The sequence below is a fragment of the Haematobia irritans genome, chromosome 1 (genome assembly GCF_050003625.1).
Source record: "Haematobia irritans isolate KBUSLIRL chromosome 1, ASM5000362v1, whole genome shotgun sequence".
In the NCBI taxonomy this organism is placed as follows: Eukaryota; Metazoa; Arthropoda; class Insecta; order Diptera; family Muscidae; genus Haematobia; species Haematobia irritans.
In genome coordinates this window covers 86,202,580-86,220,975 of record NC_134397.1, presented here as the reverse complement: position 1 = coordinate 86,220,975, position 18,396 = coordinate 86,202,580, and the positions used below count along the sequence as shown (strand labels likewise).

Here is an 18,396-nt window from a genome sequence, read left to right as displayed (position 1 = left end):
TGACCACTTGAAGAACTCTTATGTTCAGCTTCTGTTCTGGCTTATCCTATTCCTGGCGAAAAATTTATTTTGGATACAGATGCTAGTATTTACGGTGTTGGAGGTATACTATACCAGCATATTTACGGTAAAGAAAATGTTATCGGATACTTCAGCCCGAAAAGAACTATTGCGTAACGAGAAGAGAGCTGCTAGCCGTCATAGAAAGCGTAAAACATTACCACAAATACTTCTATGGACAGCACTTCTTGCTCAGAACTGATCATTCACCTCTACGATGGTTTCTCCAATTCAAGAATCTGGAAGCCCAACTAGCACGTTGGATAGAAGGACTCCAAAGCTACGATTTCAGTATTGAGCATAGAAAAAGTGGCAAACATAGCAACGCTGACGCCTTGTCACGTCGACCTTGTAATGTCGAATGCATACACTGCTCGAAAGCTGAACATAAGGAGGAAATTGTTGATATCCGGCTGTTACACATAGAATCAGGAGTGGACTGGTCAACAGAACAGCACAAAGACCCAACCTTGAGGAAAATTATTTCGGCAAAAGATAAGAAGCCTAGCAAGAAAGACAGCGCAGCCGAAAGTCCACTTATGAAATCATACTGGGTTCAATGGGACAGTTTATGTCTGGTCAATGGAACCCTGCAACGTAAGTGGGGAAGTGAAGATGGCAAGAATAGTCGCAACTTGATAATCGTGCCAGATTCCAAGGTAAAGGATGTTTTGACGGAAAGTGAAGCAACGATTTTACTGGGTTGGACGCCAGAAATCAATTGCTCAATGGGTGGCAAATTGCGAGAAGTGCATGAAGGTGAAAGGTCCAAGACGAAAAAGTAGAGGTCATATGCAAGAGTATAGGCCAGGAGCTCCATTTGAAAGAATAGCAATGGACGTTGCAGACCCTTTTCCCAGTAAGTGATTCTGGAAACCGATATGTCCTTGAGTCATGTCATGAGGTCATGGACTACTTCAGCAAGTGGCCAGAAGTTTATGCCATTCCAAACCAAGAGGCGAAGACGATTGTGGATGTAGTCGACAAGAACTAGATATGTCGCCACGGTGTGCCATCCGAGATACACTCAGACCAAGGAAGAAACTTTGAATCAGCCATATTCAAATAGATGTGTTACTCCCTTGGTATCAAGAAAACAAGGACTACACCATTACATCTACAGTCTGCTGATATGGTAGAATGGTTTAACCCAACTCTGGAAGAACATCTTCGAAAGGTGGTGGACAACGACCAACGAGACTGGGACGAGCATATACCAAAGTGTTTGCTGTCTTATAGATCAGCCATACATAATTCTACGTCACGAACACCGGCCAAGGTTCTATTCGGAATGGAGTTGCCTGGAGATTTGATATTCGGAAGTTCACGAATCAGTGGGCAACAAAATAAAAATGGTCAGCAACAGGATGAAGGCGAGATATGGTCGTGCTGCAAATACTGAGGGCTTCCAAGAAGGACAATTGGTTCTGCTTTATAATCCGCAACGAAAGAAAGGATTGTGTCCCAAGCTGCAAACACAATGGGAAGGCCCCTACAAAATCATCAAGAAGATCAATGATGTTGTATACCCCATTCAAAAGGACCGACAGCCCTAATCAAAGATGAAAGTTGTACATCTGGAACATTTGGCTCCTTACGGAACGGATACTGTGACTATTCGGGACGAACAGTTACGGATGTGATATTTCTAGATTTAAATGTATTTAAATTAATTTCCGTTAATTTAAAATTTCAAATTGCAACGATAAAATTACGTCATCACTTGTTAGAATCATCTTTATTTTCTAGTACTTTCCTAAACATCTTTCTCAATTGCTCATTGTAAAGTAACTTCATTTGCTTTGTTATCTACATTTATTTTTATTGTTGTAGTAATATGAGCATAACCATCTACGAGATACTTGATAGGCAAAACTATGAGCGACAGAAGCGACCAAGTGATTGTTATAGATCAGCGATAGTCAACCTGGTCCCTACCGCCTACTAGTGGCGGTACGGACTTTTTGGTAGGCGATAGGATTTTCCTAAGTATATTATATTTGTTTAATATCTTATTGCTTTTAGTTTTATTTAAAAGACAAATGTAGAAGCATTGTAAGCTTTATTTTTTTACTATTTACACACGATGTAGACAGAGTTTTGAAAATGGCGGATAATGAAAGTTGTGGCAACATATAAAAATACCTCTTTTTTATCCAATTAGGTATGTGGAAAGAGGTATTAGTTCTACCTTTACCGACCTCATATTTAGTCGAAACAGGATTTAGTGCTGTTAGCCATATCATGAACAAAGAAAGAAAACGCTTAATATTTCTGAAAGAGGAACCTTCGCTTATTTTCGACGAAAATAGAACCAGATATCAAAAATTTAATTTTGCAGCATCAGCCTCAGGGATCCCATTAAATACTTAATATTTCACTATACTTAATTAAAAATAATTAATAATATGTTATTATAACGAATTTTCTGTTAAACAATGTAACGTTTCGTACTATTATCGATTATTTTCATTGTATTAATGAAAATGTTTCGTTATATCAAAGAAAATTTTTTGTCGGCTGAATTTTAATGAACTTTTCTTTGTGTGTAACCTGTGGTTTAGGTGGGCGGTAATAATATTTTTCTATCATTCGTGGTGAAAAAGTGGGCGGTAAGTAAAAAAAGGGTTGACTACCCCTGTTCTAGGCAAGACTATGGACATAATCTGATGTGCGACATCTGCCAGCTACATGTAGAATGTTCTAGGTGGTTGTAGGCAAGACTATGAGCATAAGCAGATAAATATGTGCGATATTGACAGATAACGATGTGTGATATCTGCTTATCGATTAATCTAGATCTTGTATGCCAGACTAACCAAATTGTTCTAAATCGTCATATCTCGGTATATAAACCACGGGATTTCACACATGGTGTCAAAGAGAAAGATGCTCAGTATGCATTTCATACATTTCATCATGAATAGACTTACTAACGAGCAACGCTTGCAAATCATTGAATTTTTATACCAAAATCAGTGGCAGAAAATCCGCTTTTTTATCGACAAATTTTGTTCAGCGATGAGGCTCATTTCTGGTTGAATGGCTACGTAAATAAGCAAAATTGTCGCATTTGGAGTGAAGAGCAACCAGAAGCCGTTCAAGAAATGCCCATGCATCCCGAAAAATGCACTGTTTGGTGTGGTTTGTACGCTGGTGGAATCATTGGACCGTATTTTTTCAAAGATGCTGTTGGACGCAACGTTACGGTGAATGGCGATCGCTATCGTTCGATGCTAACAAACTTTTTGTTGCCAAAAATGGAAGAACTGAACTTTGTTGACATGTGGTTTCAACAAGATGGCGCTACATGCCACACAGCTCGCGATTCTATGGCCATTTTGAGGGAAAACTTCGGAGAACAATTCATCTCAAGAAATGGACCGGTAAGTTGGCCACCAAGATCATGCGATTTGACGCCTTTAGACTATTTTTTGTGGGGCTACGTCAAGTCTAAAGTCTACAGAAATAAGCCAGCAACTATTCCAGCATTGGAAGACAACATTTCCGAAGAAATTCGGGCTATTCCGGCCGAAATGCTCGAAAAAGTTGCCCAAAATTGGACTTTCCGAATGGACCACCTAAGACGCAGCCGCGGTCAACATTTAAATGAAATTATCTTCAAAAAGTAAATGTCATGGACCAATCTAACGTTTCAAATAAAGAACCGATGAGATTTTGCAAATTTTATGCGTTTTTTAAAAAAAAAAGTTATCAAGCTCTTAACAAATCACCCTTTAATTGTCGCTACTGTGTTTGTTTTGTTCAGTCCAGTTTGAGTCACCGTCGTGATCAGAAGATTATTTAGGTTGATGAAATAAGACAACATAAACCACACTTCAGATGCTCATGTTTATAAGTAAAATAAAGTACTATACAATTAAGTTTTTGGCTTGCTGGACTTTAATTGGCTTTTTTAATGTATGGGCCTATTAAGTATGCGAATACGGGGACGGTTCGGAAACTTCTTAGCCTATCAATGAAAGACAATAGTTAGTTTTTCAAAAATATTATTATATAATCTCCTGAAACTTCGATATATAGAACACATATAACACATGTTAAATTTTGTTTCGATCTGGCAACTCCTTCAGGTGTTCAAAAAAGACGCATCCGCAATTTTTTTACAATGGAAAAATTAGAAATGCGTGCTGTCATTAAATATTTACATAAAAAAGGTTTATCCGGACAAGAAATTCATAATGATATGGTGAATGTGTTAGGTGAAAGTGCTCCTTGATATGCAACAGCAAAAAATTGGGTTGCTGAATTTAAACGTGGTCGTACAAGCATTGAAAACGAATTCAGAAACTTTACTGTGCTTGTGTGTAAAAATTACGTCCATCCAGGAAGTACGTTAAAGCTAATGTCTTAGGAAACTCTTCCATTTTTCCTGGGCATATAAACTACTGAATTATAATAATAAATATACCTTAAATCCTGGTTCATCAAAGCATGGAAATAATCTACGCGCATTATTGGGTTTCATATTGGTGACCAGATAGGTACGTTCATATCCCATAATGTCAGTGAATGAGGCTTTGAAAAGTCCCTCTTGCGTTTTCCATATACCTCCCTCAAAGTCCATACTTAACACGCAATGGGAGCACTCTTGAACCGTCTCTCTTAAATAAACCACGTATACAGTTTTCTTCGGCAAACGATCTCCACGTAAAACAGGTATGTCTTGGAAATTAGATTCTTCTTGGCTGCATAAAAACAATTTTAAATTAATAACTACAAATAGATCAAAAAAAAATGTGTATAGTTACCCCGATTCAACAGTCTCCTTTGATAATCGTAAAGATTTTTCATTGATTTGTAAATCATAATGAGCATGTAGGGAAATTTGGCGTGTTGGTACAGTCCAGCTCATATTGATTTTTACTGTTCCGGCAAATGAACTACTTTCAATATTAGGCCGTATTATTACTGTGTACCCTTTGGGTACAATATGCGTTGGAAGGCGAATGTCCGAAATTAGGGGATGCGAAGCAGAAAGATCTATACTGCGCTTAGTTTTCATCTGAAAAATAAAAGAAAACACATGTTACTATGATTAGGTTAGGGTAGATTACAGTAGCAGTCCGTTTTTTTTCAAACTCAAATAAAAAAGTCGGTCTTTTGTGATACCATCTCAGGAATAATTGAAGCAAAATAAAACCTAATATTCTGTACTCGACAAGTCCCAGGTATTAATGCCTGACTTTTGTGTTCCGTTGTCACTTTTTGAAGTAAGTCCATTTTCCATCGAACAAATATCGAAAATTCCTTTATTCGTGATAAACACTACACTTGTTATCAAATGATGAAATTATAACCAAAAATCGCGGTAAACAAAATTAAACAGCTGATCAGATAGATCAGAGCTTCCCAACCCAATTTGCTAAATCATGATTATAAAATTAACAAACTAATAGCATGCACAACAATCGAAACTAAGAATTACAAAATGGACATAAGTGCTTAAATATTACAACCCTGCAACACTGTCCAGATATGATTTTGTTTTCGAATTGAATTATAATTATCCAAATAACAAAACTAAAAACTCGAAAACTTAGATACATTTTTGTTATAACAGCATTATGAAAAGAGGTATACTGATCATTTAAAGAAGCGAAAAATGTCAAAAGACAACCATAAATTAATGAACAGAAACGGTGCCGTGTCAAAATAACACAGTAAATACAAAATATTATTTTAAATAAAGTAAATTTCATGAATATTCCGCCAGCCTTGAACGGAATATTTGAGGTTCAATCATCTTTCGGTAATACAGAGAGCTTGATAATTGGACGGCGGAAAATGGAATTTTAAGTCTTTATGGTTGCTACTCTCACTAAACCATCTGAACCGGCATGAGTCTCAATGACTCAGCCAAGTTTCCAACATGCAAGGGGTATTCTCGAAGTAAAACGATGTCGTTCACGTTTATGTTTGGGTTTTCTTTCAGCCATTTTCCTTTTGGTTGTAGAGATTACGTTAAAGTGGCAGGCCGATTAAGATTCAGGCTCACTTAGACTATTCAGTCCATTGTGATACCACATTAACTAAAAGTACCTATTACATATGGGCACTTCTAGTTTTAACCGCTGAACCTTCTTGATTATTTTCCTTTGTTGAACCAACCAGATTGTTCCAAAAACGTTAGCAGACTGCTTAAGTTAACGTTTTCCAGATCCGCCAGTAATCTGAAACTATATGCTCCTAAAAATTGCTTGGGCTTTATACAAATTGCAGGACACTCACACAAGAGGTGTTTAATTGATTCCTTTTCCTCCGCATCATGACAGCTCATACAATAGTCCTTTTAATACTTCGCGCCTATAGTTTTTGCAAAATCGCCTATCAGGCAGCGATCCGTTATAGCAGATATCAGGAGTGATATCTGACGTCTCGAGAACACTAGCATATCTAGTGTGCGGTTTAAGTTTAAATGGGGCCATATTTGCTTGGTGTCGTTACAGCCCTTGCAATTCTCCCATCGAACATTTCCCATCATAGCAGCCTTCTCACGCAGCATGAGCTTGCAGGTAGCCAGGGACATACCAACAGATTCTAGTTCCCCTGGAATATGTAAGGTAGTCAGTCCCTAGCCTTGCCAACTCATCCGCTTCGCAGTTCCCCGGTATGTTCCTATGGCCAGGCACCCATATTAGGTGAATATTGTACTGCTCAGCCATCTCATTGAGAGATTTGCGGCAGTCGATGGCCGTTTTCGAGCTGAGGAACACAGAGTCCAAGGATTTTATTGCAGGTTGACTGTCTGAGTACATATTAATGCCCACATTTTTGGAACATTACTTCTCAGCCAATTCGCCACCTCTCTTATTGCCAATATTTCATCCTGAAAAACACTACAGTGCTTAGGTAATCTTTTCGCTATTCGAAGTTCCAGATCATTAGAATATACTCCGAAACCCAATTGTCCATCCAATTTGGAGCCATCAGTGTAGAAATCTATATATTCTTTATTCCCCGGGGTCTGTGTGCACCACGCCTCACTGCTGGGGATTTGAGTCTCAAACTTTTTGTCGAAAAGTGGACTCGCCAAAGTGTAATCCACTACGTTAGGCACATCTGGCATTATTTTGAAGACCGAACAGTGACCGTAACTTTTTTCCGACCACAGCGAGCTCGCGCAAACGCACAGCCGTTGTTGCAGCTGACTGTTTGGCCAAAATGTCTAAAGGCTATATATGCAGCATGACATTAAGGGAATCTGTTCCTGTCTTGCTGAATGCGCCTGAGATACACAAGCACGCCATACGCTGAACTTTGTCTAAACTGGTAGGCTGGTGAAGTGCCGGCCACCAGACTACAACACCATATAGCATTATAGGTCTAACCACTGCCGTGTATAGCCAATGCATAATTTTTGGTTTTAGGCCCACTTTTTTCCTATTGCCTTTTTGCACGAGTACAAAGCTACCGTTGCTTTCCTCGCCCTTTCTTCAATATTAAGCTTAAAGTTCAGCTTCCTGTCCAAAATAACGTCAAGGTATTTTGCACATTCAGCAAAGGGAACTTCAATACCCCCTGAGGAAATGGGCCTAACCGTGGGTGTTTTGCGATCTTTGCAGTACATGACTAGTTCTGTCTTTGCTGGATTTACTCCAAGACCATTCTCTTTCGCACATTTCTCAGTCATCCGGATTGTGGATGGGAATTTTCCCCTGACTGCTAGCGCCACATCATCTGCGTATGCCACCACTTTGCAGGATTTACTCTAAGACCATTATCTTTCGCACATTTCTCAGTCATCCGGAGGGCTCTCTGTATAATATTTCTGATTGTGGATGGGAATTTTCCCCTGACTGCTAGCGCCACTTCATCTGCGTATGCCACCACTTTTATCCTTTCTTTTTCTACGGAAACCAGAAGGTTGTTTATAGCAACATTCCAAAGAAGAGGTGATAGAACTCCTCCTCGGGGAGTGCCTCTGTTCATATACTTTTGTATGTTTGTTTGTCCTAGTGTGGCTGAAATACGCCTCTTTGTTAGAAGTTCGTCTAACAGCCCAAGATAACCTGGATCAACATTCAGAGTTGTCAGTCCATTTAAAATCGAGCTCGGATGGACATTATTGAACGCCCCTTCGATGTCTAGAAACGCCACGATTGTGTATTGTTGTGCAGATAGTGAGCTTTCAATAAAGCTGACTAGTGCATGTAATGCGGTCTCAGTAGACCTGCCCTTCGAGTATGCATGCTGTCGTTTCGAGAGCAAACGTGAATCGACACTAGTTCTAAGATAAATGTCTATCATCCTCTCCAGAGTCTTAAGTAGGAATGAGGATAATCTGATTGGTCGGAAATCCTTCGCATTCGAGTGAGAGGCCTTTCCCGCTTTAGGTATGAAAACGACTTTTGTTTCCCTCCACTTTCCTGGTATATATGCTAAGTTGATACATCCTTTATATATCGCACACAACCAGGGGATGATTCTGTCAGTCACTGCTTGCAAATCCGCCGGAGTAATTCCATCAGGTCCGGGGGATTTGAATGGTCCAAAGCTATTTAACGCCCATTTTATTCTAGATTTCGATACAATTTCCTCGATAGGAAACGACCGCTGAGCCCCTGTGGCTCCGCCAGAACATGGTTCGACCGTGTGATTTCCTGGAAAATGTGTGCCCAATAGTACCTCCAGCGTCCCCTCACTGGGCGTTGTCCAATTGCTCTCCGATGTTTTAATGAAACCTGGAGCGGAGTTAGTGGATGCTAGTACCTTCCGTAGTCTGGAAGCCTCGGACGTATTTTCAATACTGCTGCAGTAATCATTCCAAGAGTTCTGTTGAGCCTTTCTCAGTTCTCGCTTGTATTCTTTCAGATTCTTCTTGTAAGCGTCCCAATCCTCAGGAGCTCTAGTGAACTTTGCTTTGTTAAAGAGCTTCCTGCAGCATTTCCTCATATTACTTAACTCCGTAGACCACCATGGTGGTCGATTTTTTCCCCTTGGCTTCCCTCTAGGGCAAGCAGTTTTCAGTGAGATGTTGAAGGCCTTAAAAATCCTCTCCACTGCGTGTTCGATATCTTGCACAGTGCTCATATTGCTCTGCCCAATCAGCTTTCCTAACATTTGGCGGAAATATGGTCTTGGTGGTATGAACATCTAATTTGAAACAGATGTAGCGATGCTCTGAGAAGCTATGTTCGCTTAAAACCTGCCATTCAAATATCATTTCATTCAGTTCTTGCGAGACCAAGGTGACGTCTAAAAGCTCTTACCTGTTTTTAGTGACAAAGGTTGGGGCATCTCCCTTATCGCAAACTACCAAATTAATACGCAAAATAAACTCTTGTATTAATGTCACCCCTTCCCCATATACTATGATGTGCATTTGCATCGCATCCCATAATGAGTCTTTGTTTTCAATGACTCCTCAACTAAGGTGTTAACGGCACATGGAGGCATCTCCCTATCATGTCCCATGTAGACCGAAGATACCCAATATTTGCATTTGGCTATTTCTAAACTGGCAACGACAGTGTCTGTATTGCACATTGAAGGAAGCAGAAACAAGTTGAGCTCGTTTTTAGCAATTATACAGGCTCGATTTACATCATTACCAGTATACTGCAATAGCTTGAACCCCGGAGTACTTAATTCACATATTTTGTTTCTATAAACATATGGTTCTTGAATAAGAACTATATCTATGTCCCCTTTCATCAGGAGAACTTTTAAGGCAGCACATGCAGCCTTACAATGATGAAGATTTATCTGGAGGATCAGTAGGACCATCGACATTTTCAACAACCGTCACATCAGCCGTTTCGATCGAGTCATCAAGAATGTCCTCTTCAGAGATCTCGGTGACTCTCGCAATAACCATAGGTTAAACTTTGGTGCGTTTTGAGGCTGTAGAAACCTCTTCTCGCTTACGGTGTCTATCCATGTCTGCATCTTTCGTATCTCCCTCGACTTCGCAAGAGGATCCGCTTATTTCTGATTCAGACAGAGGCTTGTCCATTTCCGAATCCTTCAGCTGATCGTTTTTAAATACCTTCATTTGGATATAATGTGTATAATTCGTAGGGTAGTTCAAGTACAAACAAGAACTGTATAAATTCCTAAAGTTGTTCAAGTACAAACAAGAACTGTTAGATGTTGGACATGGGGTACTTGAACCGTATGTCGATGATAATGATGCAAAATGCCAATTTGATCTAGCATGATGTTTATTTTCATTCAAGTTATTTATACTAAATAACTGATGATTAGTCAGAATACTAAGTTAACATGTTGGATATGTAGCCTATGCTATGTCAGTGACTTAAATAATATTTATGCTGACTTAGTATATTAGTTTAATGAACTAGTGCAGCAGAAGTCGACAACCTGACCAATTATTGTCGGTGAAATTTGATTCTTTATTTAAATAGGTCGGCTGTTGACTTCTGCTGCTTACAATGCAAATGATATTTAAACATATATGCTCTATAATATAGCAGCGTAAATGCTATTTACTATGTAATTAATTTTAATTATATTTATGTTATATCCTATAGCAGTGTAATGCAACTGTGTTCTTGAACATTCTCCCCCACGTTGAACGCTGCAGGTTCAACTAGCCGGAGACATTTAAGTTTCGGGTGACTGGGTAGCATTCGTGTCCGGAACGCTTTGACGTGGTTGGGGAGTGGGCGTGGGTGGTTGGATTGATTCACCGCCTCTTTTCAGAAATATCCATCCAAGGTAGAACATCAACAGCATTGAAGATATGATAAGAGCTGTGTAACTTATTGCCATATGGTGATGTCTGTCGGAGTGGTAGGTGGTGCGAAAAGTTGAAATGTCAGCTTCCTGAAGTTTGTTCTGGAGATCTGTTAGCTGCTCGGTATGGTTTATTAATAGCTGATCAGTCGAGTTGAGAATTGCAGTGGACCTTTTCTCATGCGTTGTTAAGTTGAATTTCGGAAAGCGAGAGTAAGATGCTTGAATAAAACTTGATGCATTATAATGGCCTCGTAGAGTGACTTCAGAGGTTTTGAGGGTGCAAATTGGTTCAAGGTTGATGATCCCGGAACCTTGGAGCGTGTATTGTAGAGTTTTTGTTCCGCAAACAGTACTGACGTCAATTTCATATGTGGTAGCATAAATCCATTGGTTCTTATGATGTAGTTGTTGCCAGATGATAGGCTCCTTGTAAATGTTGAGTTTGCATCTGGTTGTTGGTTTATGCCTGAACATATCTACTTCGCACGAAGCCGCCATAGATCCCTTCGAGAATATCGCGTGATTATTATCGCAGATAAAAGTATCACCGCTTGGTTGAATACAGTTGCGAATGTCATCACTGGAGAGTGGCATGTATTCATCTCGATGGAGATTGATCGCCAAGTACTCTGTTTGGAGGTGTATCGCAACAAGGGTGCCGTTCTCGTTTGCAGGCACCGCAAATATCTTCAACAACTCAAACGTTTGCTGGTCAACTAGAGGGAGTCGTATCTCGAACATAACCTTGTCTTTAGTGACTGCTGCCTTTGTTCGCATGATTTTGTAGAATTGAATGAGGTCAATGTGATCGAAAGGTAGAACTCGTGATACCGGTAGATGAGCCTTGATTACGTTAATTTCTCTTTGCAGCTGATCCGGCGTTAGTAAGGATGGGCTAATCCTCCCATGATGGGAGTCTGTAAGAACATCAACGATTTCCGCTTCAACTTGGCGTAGTCTTGTTGCTGCTAGAGTTAGTTCGTTGGCAAGAAGAGCTATTGTGTGAGCTATCTTTAGCTGAGCTTTTTCTTCTACCACTTGGTTATGTATCATTGATATGGTGGTTTGGACTTCATTTATTCTAGTTTTTAAAGATAACTCATCTTCCTTTATTATATTTAAGGTCGAGTCGACAATTGAGGTTTGATTGTGTAACAGCGATGTGAGATGGCTTCTGTCCATCTCTGCTCTTTGTATCGTATTGTCCATTTCGGTGGCATAGTCAGCGTCTAGAATTCCAAACAGAGATCTTGCGACATTACCGATAATATTTAGAGCACCTCTACGCAATCTTCTTGGCATGATGATATCTCTTTCCTGGATTAATTCTGCTCTAGTTTGCTTGAGATGAGATGCGAAGTTGTTGCACATTGCTTCGTGAGGAGACATTTTGCATAGTTCGGAGAACATCTTTATACCGTCAGCGAAGTTGTCAATTTCTGATTTAAAGGGTATAAGATTGTAGTAGACCATGAGCTTCCATTCTGCTGTGGCTATCCGTGCCGTACCAATACCTTCAAAATATAATCCGGGTTTTGTTTCAAATGGTTGTGGTCGCATGGGATTACATAATACAACCGGTAGTATCAGAAGAGCCAGTAGTGTTGTGCACAATAAATTAAAGTTATTGGGCCTCGATCGTTTTGTTGTGGCTGGCTCCTGTTCATCTGGTGGCCTTATTCTTTTGTGATCCTCCTTTTCTTTGATATCATCATTGAATAATGGCGCTAAGCGATGGATTGGCCGTTTAATTATACCTGATGAAGTTTTGACATCGACTACACGCACGTTTCCATCTTGTCCTTTGTAGGTTTTGATGATGCGTCCAAGTGGCCACTGCATGACCTGTACGTTGTCCTCCTTGATGATGACAAGTTGGTCGGGTTTGATATTTGCTGATGTCGTCCTCCATTTGTGTCTCTGTTGCAGTTGTGACAAATACTCACTGGACCACCTATTCCAAAAACTGTGTCTTATTTCTGACACGAGTTTCCATCTTTTAGATAGTGGTGTTGGTGGCTGGTTTGTTCTGGCGTCAATTTGTGCGGTCAGGGGTTCCCCTATAAGGAAATGACCTGGCGTCAGTGCGGTTAGATCGTTGGGGTTTGAAGATAAGGGAGTTAGTGGTCTTGAGTTTAAAATTGCTTCAATTTCTATGACTACCGTTTCCAGTTCTTCATAAGTAAGGGAGGCGGTGGACACCGAACGCAGAAGAAGATGCTTGGCTGATTTCACCGCTGCTTCCCAAAGGCCTCCGAAATGGGGGGCTCTGGGAGGGATGAATTTAAATTCGATCATTTCTTTGGAACATGCCCTTCCAATAGTCTCTTGTGATTCCTTCCCGAATATTGAGGTCTCCAGTTCCTTCAGTTGATTTCTAGCCCCAACAAAATTTGTGCCGTTGTCTGAATATATCGTTTGGCATCGCCCGCGTCGCGAGATGAATCTTTTTAGGGCTCCAATAAAGGCGTCTGTAGTTAGATCAGTCACAACTTCCATGTGGATTGCCTTTGTGGCAAAACAGCAAAAGACTGCGATATACACCTTATGTGGACGCTTTCCCCTAAGCTTGTAGTGTACCCAAAATGGACCGCAATAATCTACTCCAGTGTTTAAGAATGGTCGACATGGCGTTATTCTGTCTTCTGGTAAATCACCCATTATCTGTTGATACATTTTTGGTTTGGCCTTTGTACAACGAATGCAATTGTGAACTGTGTTCCTTGCTATTGTTTTGCCCTTTATAATCCAGAATCCCCTTTCTCTTGTTGTATTTAGCAACGTTTGTGGACCGCAGTGATGGTTTTCATTGTGCAGCATCACGAGGATTAGTTTGACGATGGGGTCATTATAAGGCAATATTATTTGATGTTTCATTTCGTATGAGAGATTTGACGCATCTAGTCTTCCGCCAACTCGAAGAATATCTGATTTGTCAAGGAAGGGGGATAGACTGATAATTGGGCTGGATCTGCTGAGTTCTTTGGTTGTCTTTAACTTGTTAATGTCGTCTTTGAAGTCAGCTGATTGTATGGTTTTGACTATTAGATGCAAAGCTGAAGTTAACTCTATTGGGCTCAGTACTTTGGTTGCTGGTCGATCGGCTGACGATGTCCTGCTGTTTTTGATAAATCGTTGGATATAAGCCACAACTCTTTGAAGATAATCGAACGAATTGCGGTGGTTGATTTTGTAAATGATTCGTTCTAATCCCATTTGCGTGGCTGTAGTGACAATAACAGGCTTTCGTTTGAATTCTAATTCACTTGTTGGATGCAGTTCCTTCGCGAACTCCTTAGGCCAACTGTCTTCATTTCCATGTAAAAAAAGGGGTCCATAGAACCACATGTTGCACTCCGGTAATTGTTCTGGTTTTAAACCTCTGGAGATTAAGTCTGCGGGATTATTTTTGGAGTCGACGTGTCTCCATTGACTGTTGATGGTGAGTTCTTGTATTTTGCTAATTCGGTTAGCCACAAAGGTTTTGAGTGATGATGATGCCGAATTTATCCAATGCAAGACAATTTCGGAATCAGACCAGAAGAAGAGCTGTTTGTCTTCGTATCTTAGTTCATTTTTTGTTTTGTTGGCCAGTTTTGCTCCTAGAAGTGCTGCGCAAAGTTCTAGCCTTGGCAGCGATACCTTTTGGAGAGGCGCCACTCTGGATTTGGCGCACAATAGCCGGACGATTATCCTTTTATTTGGGAGTTTAGATCGAATGTAAATTGCGGCTCCATAAGCCCTTTCTGATGCGTCCACAAAGACATGCATTTGAATGTGCTTCGCAGTTTGGCCGTCGAAAACGTGGCGTGGGATGTGGGTATTGTCTAACATATTTAGTGCATTACGAAAGGCGTGCCATTTTATTTTTCGATCTTCAGGGAGTTCATCATCCCAAGATATTTGATCCTCCCAAAGTTGTTGAATGAATATCTTGGCTGCCACTACGACTGGGCCTGCTATACCTAACGGGTCGTAGATTCGTGCTACATCTGATATGACAGATCGCTTTGTTATCACTGAGACTGGCTGAAGATTTGCCCTAAGGCAGAATTGATCCGATGCTGGGCTCCATATCAGTCCCAATGCCTTGATTGATGCGTTTTCAAAATCAAGGTTGACTTCTTGATCATCTTGCGGTATGTCTTGGAGGAGTTGGCGATGGTTTGCACACCACTTCCGTAACTTGAAGCCGGCTTCCTTGAGTAAGGCGGTGAGTTGAGATTGCATTTCCTTGGCTGCTACTAAACTATCTGAACCGCTCATCCCGTCATCGACGTAAAAGTCCTGCTTCAGGATCGTTGCGCCAAGTGGATATTTTTCCATCCGGGTAGTCGCTAGCTTTTGTAGACACCTTGTCGCCAGATAAGGAGCTGATGATGTTCCATAAGTGACAGTGTTTAGTTGAAAATGTCGTACTGGCTTCCCTGGATTGTCCCTCCATAAAATGAGTTGAAGGTTCCTGTCTCGCTCGTCCACGAGAATCTGACGATACATTTTTTCAATATCGGTGGTGAAGACAAATCTGGGTAGTCGGAAACGTAGAAGCATTCCAAATATGTCCCCTTGCACTGTTGGACCAGTCAGTAAAATGTCGTTTAGTGACCGATTTGTTGACGTTTTTGCTGAAGCATCAAATACGACTCGAAGTTTAGTTGTGCTGCTCTCCGGACGCAAAACACAGTGATGCGGAATGTAGTACCGAGGGCCTGGCAGGGTTTTGGGGTCGATTTGAGTCATGTGGCCAAGATCTTCGTATGACTACATGAAGTCCTTGTATTGTTTTTCAAGATTGTTATCGCGTTTGAATCGTCGTTCCAAGGCAAGGAATCTGGAATATGCGGATGTTTCTGATTCACCAAGTGTTGTGGCATCCTCAGACAGGGGTAGACGCACAACAAATCTTCCATTGATATCTCTGGTTGTTGTTTGAATGAAGTGCGTTTCACACGCCTGTTCTGCAACTGTGAGATTGCTTTCTGCAGGGACTTCCTCGATTTTCCAGAATTTTTCCAGTAGTTCGTTTGTTGCTATATCGTCTTCACTGAAAACTGCACATGTTGCTTCGGTTGTGCTGTCGTCTGCCAATCGTCCACTGGCGATCCACCCAAGTTTTGTGTTCTTCAGGACGGGTAAATTGTCTGCTAAGTGTAGTGTTCCTGATAGCAGAAGATGACAGTAAAACTCTGCGCCAAGCAACACATCAATTTTTGCCGACTTTTGGAACGATGGGTCTGCCAGCATTACATTTTCGGGAATAGACCAGGATGAAATGTCGAACGATGCACTAGGTTGATGTGGTATTATGTTTGGGAGAACATAAGCCTCCAGCCTGGATGAAAACTTGCTTGTGAGTGACTCGAACTTAACGTTTACCCGCTGTGTAGCTTGTCTGGATCTTCCACTAATTCCTTGAATACTTAGTGTTGCCCGTTCTGGTTGAATGAATAGGGTTTGAATTAGTCTTTCGGAGACTATGTTGATTTGGGATCCTGAGTCCAACAATGCTCGGAATTTTCCGGATCGTCCATTGTTGGCTGTTATTCTTATTAATGCTGTTGCGAGTAGAACCCTTGCCGGGCGAACGTTCGCTGATGCCACTGAGGTTGAGTGTAATGCTTCACTTCTAGATTGTGAGGGTTTGTTGCTGGGAAATTGTTGTTTTTCAAGATGCAGCAGCGAATTGTGTTTACATGAACACTTAGTGCATGTCTTGGATGTGCATTCCTTGGAACGATGATCGGGTTTAAGACAGTTTACGCAAAACCCTTTCTTTTGTACCCACTTAAGGCGATCCGCAATGTTCATTGCTAAGAATTGTTTGCAGTAATATATTGGATGGCCCTCCGAACACAGGGGACATCCACTTGATTTGTACGTTGTTGTTGTTGCTACTTGCTTTGCCTTGTCCTTTCCACCAACAGCTTCAAGTGCTTGGAAGCGGTTTCGTAAAACCTTCAGGAAATTGTTTAACGTCTGTAGCTCTGTTGGGTTTTCTAGCGATTGTTCGTACATGATGTGTGTCTGGCGATCCAATTTTTTGACCAATACATGTAAAAGTACCGGGTCCCAGTTGTCGATGTTGATCCCAATGTTCGTCAGTGCGGACAGACTTTCGTTGAGGACGTCGTGGAACTCTTTCAGAGATTTGGACTCGGCCGTTAAGTTTCCCCAGCTAAACAATTTTTGCAGTATTGTGGACACTAGGACTCGCTTGTTGTTGTACCTGTCCTTCAACGTGTTCCATGCCGTTGTGTAGTTTCCTTCAGTGAGATCCAGGTGACGTATTAATCGTTCTGCTTCCCCGCTCAAATTGGCCTTGAGATACCACATTTTTGGATTGCCGGAATATCTTGCTCATGTATCATTTTCGAGAATATGTCCGAAAATGGTTGCCACGATAGGCAATCTCCATTAAACCTTGGTATGGATATCTTTGGTAGCTGTAGGTTGCAACTACCCTTTGCTTGCTGCATTGATTCCGAGGTAATGTTTTCGCTTGATTGTGTTTTCGAAAGAGACGCTATTTGAATTGCAACGTTCTCTTCTAAGGCTTCATAGTCTTCGCTGTCATAACCCTCAGCCGCCGGGTTGGCACACATTTCCCAAATGTCCAAATGAATAGTCTCGATCTTCTGCCATAATCTGTCTATAGCAGATAGAGATTGGACTGGTGATTGAATTAGACGTTTCAAGGACGATTTAAGTGCTGCTTGACGTCTTATCAGTCCATGAATGTTGTTTGCGGGTGCACCAGCACCTTGATTTACTAGCACTGATGATGCGGATGGGTTGTCTGCGGTAAACCCTGCTCCGCGTTCTGCTGGCAATGGCTTCGTTTGCCTGCTCAGACCTTTAATTAGCTGCTCTACTTCCTCAATAGTTGTATTGTATACGATTCCTATTGATTTATGGATATCTTCGACAATATACGGGTCATCTTCGCCCAACATCGAGTTGTTGCGTATGATATTTTCCGCTGTGTCAAAGGCTTTCCATTGAGCAATTAAATCTTCTTTTTTCTTTGTATAATACTCCACAGATCTCCGCTCGTGTGGAGTTTTCTTTATGTTGGCTACCGCTTTTTCTATGTTTGCGGCCCTTTCCTTTTGACGGATTATCAAATCCTTTAAGTTTTCCATTCTTGAATTTCGTCGGTACTGGAAGACTTCAATTTAGACTGCGATCAATGTATGGCGATCCAATGTGTAGCGATCCAATGTGTAATGAATGTGTAACGGGATTAGTGTTCCTTTTGTCGATGTCACCAACGGGATTATCACCAACGGGATTATTTTTCCTTTTGTCGGGGTCACCAATGTGATTATCACCAACGGGATCACGTCGGGGTCACCAATGTATAATTCGTAGGGTAGTTCAAGTACAAACAAGAACTGTATAAATTCCTAAAGTTGTTCAAGTACAAACAAGAACTGTTAGATGTTGGACATAGGGTACTTGAACCGTATGTCGATGATAATGATGCAAAATGCCAATTTGATCTAGCATGATGTTTATTTTCATTCAAGTTATTTATACTAAATAACTGATGATTAGTCAGAATACTAAGTTAACATGTTGGATATGTAGCCTATGCTATGTCAGTGACTT

General features: G+C 40.9%; 1 protein-coding gene across 2 annotated transcripts in view; it reads right to left on the bottom strand.

Annotated features, from left to right (window-relative positions):
- Positions 1 to 18,396, bottom strand: part of LOC142221348 (aminopeptidase N) — a 221,187-nt gene that overhangs the window by 63,278 nt on the left and 139,513 nt on the right. For both annotated transcript variants that reach the window (XM_075291056.1, XM_075291058.1), the window contains exons 3-4: positions 4,833 to 5,086; positions 4,493 to 4,769 (exon numbers count right to left, since the gene is read on the bottom strand). In XM_075291056.1, coding sequence (XP_075147171.1) covers positions 4,493 to 4,769; positions 4,833 to 5,086 — 531 coding nt within the window. The remainder of the gene's footprint in view (positions 1 to 4,492; positions 4,770 to 4,832; positions 5,087 to 18,396) is intronic.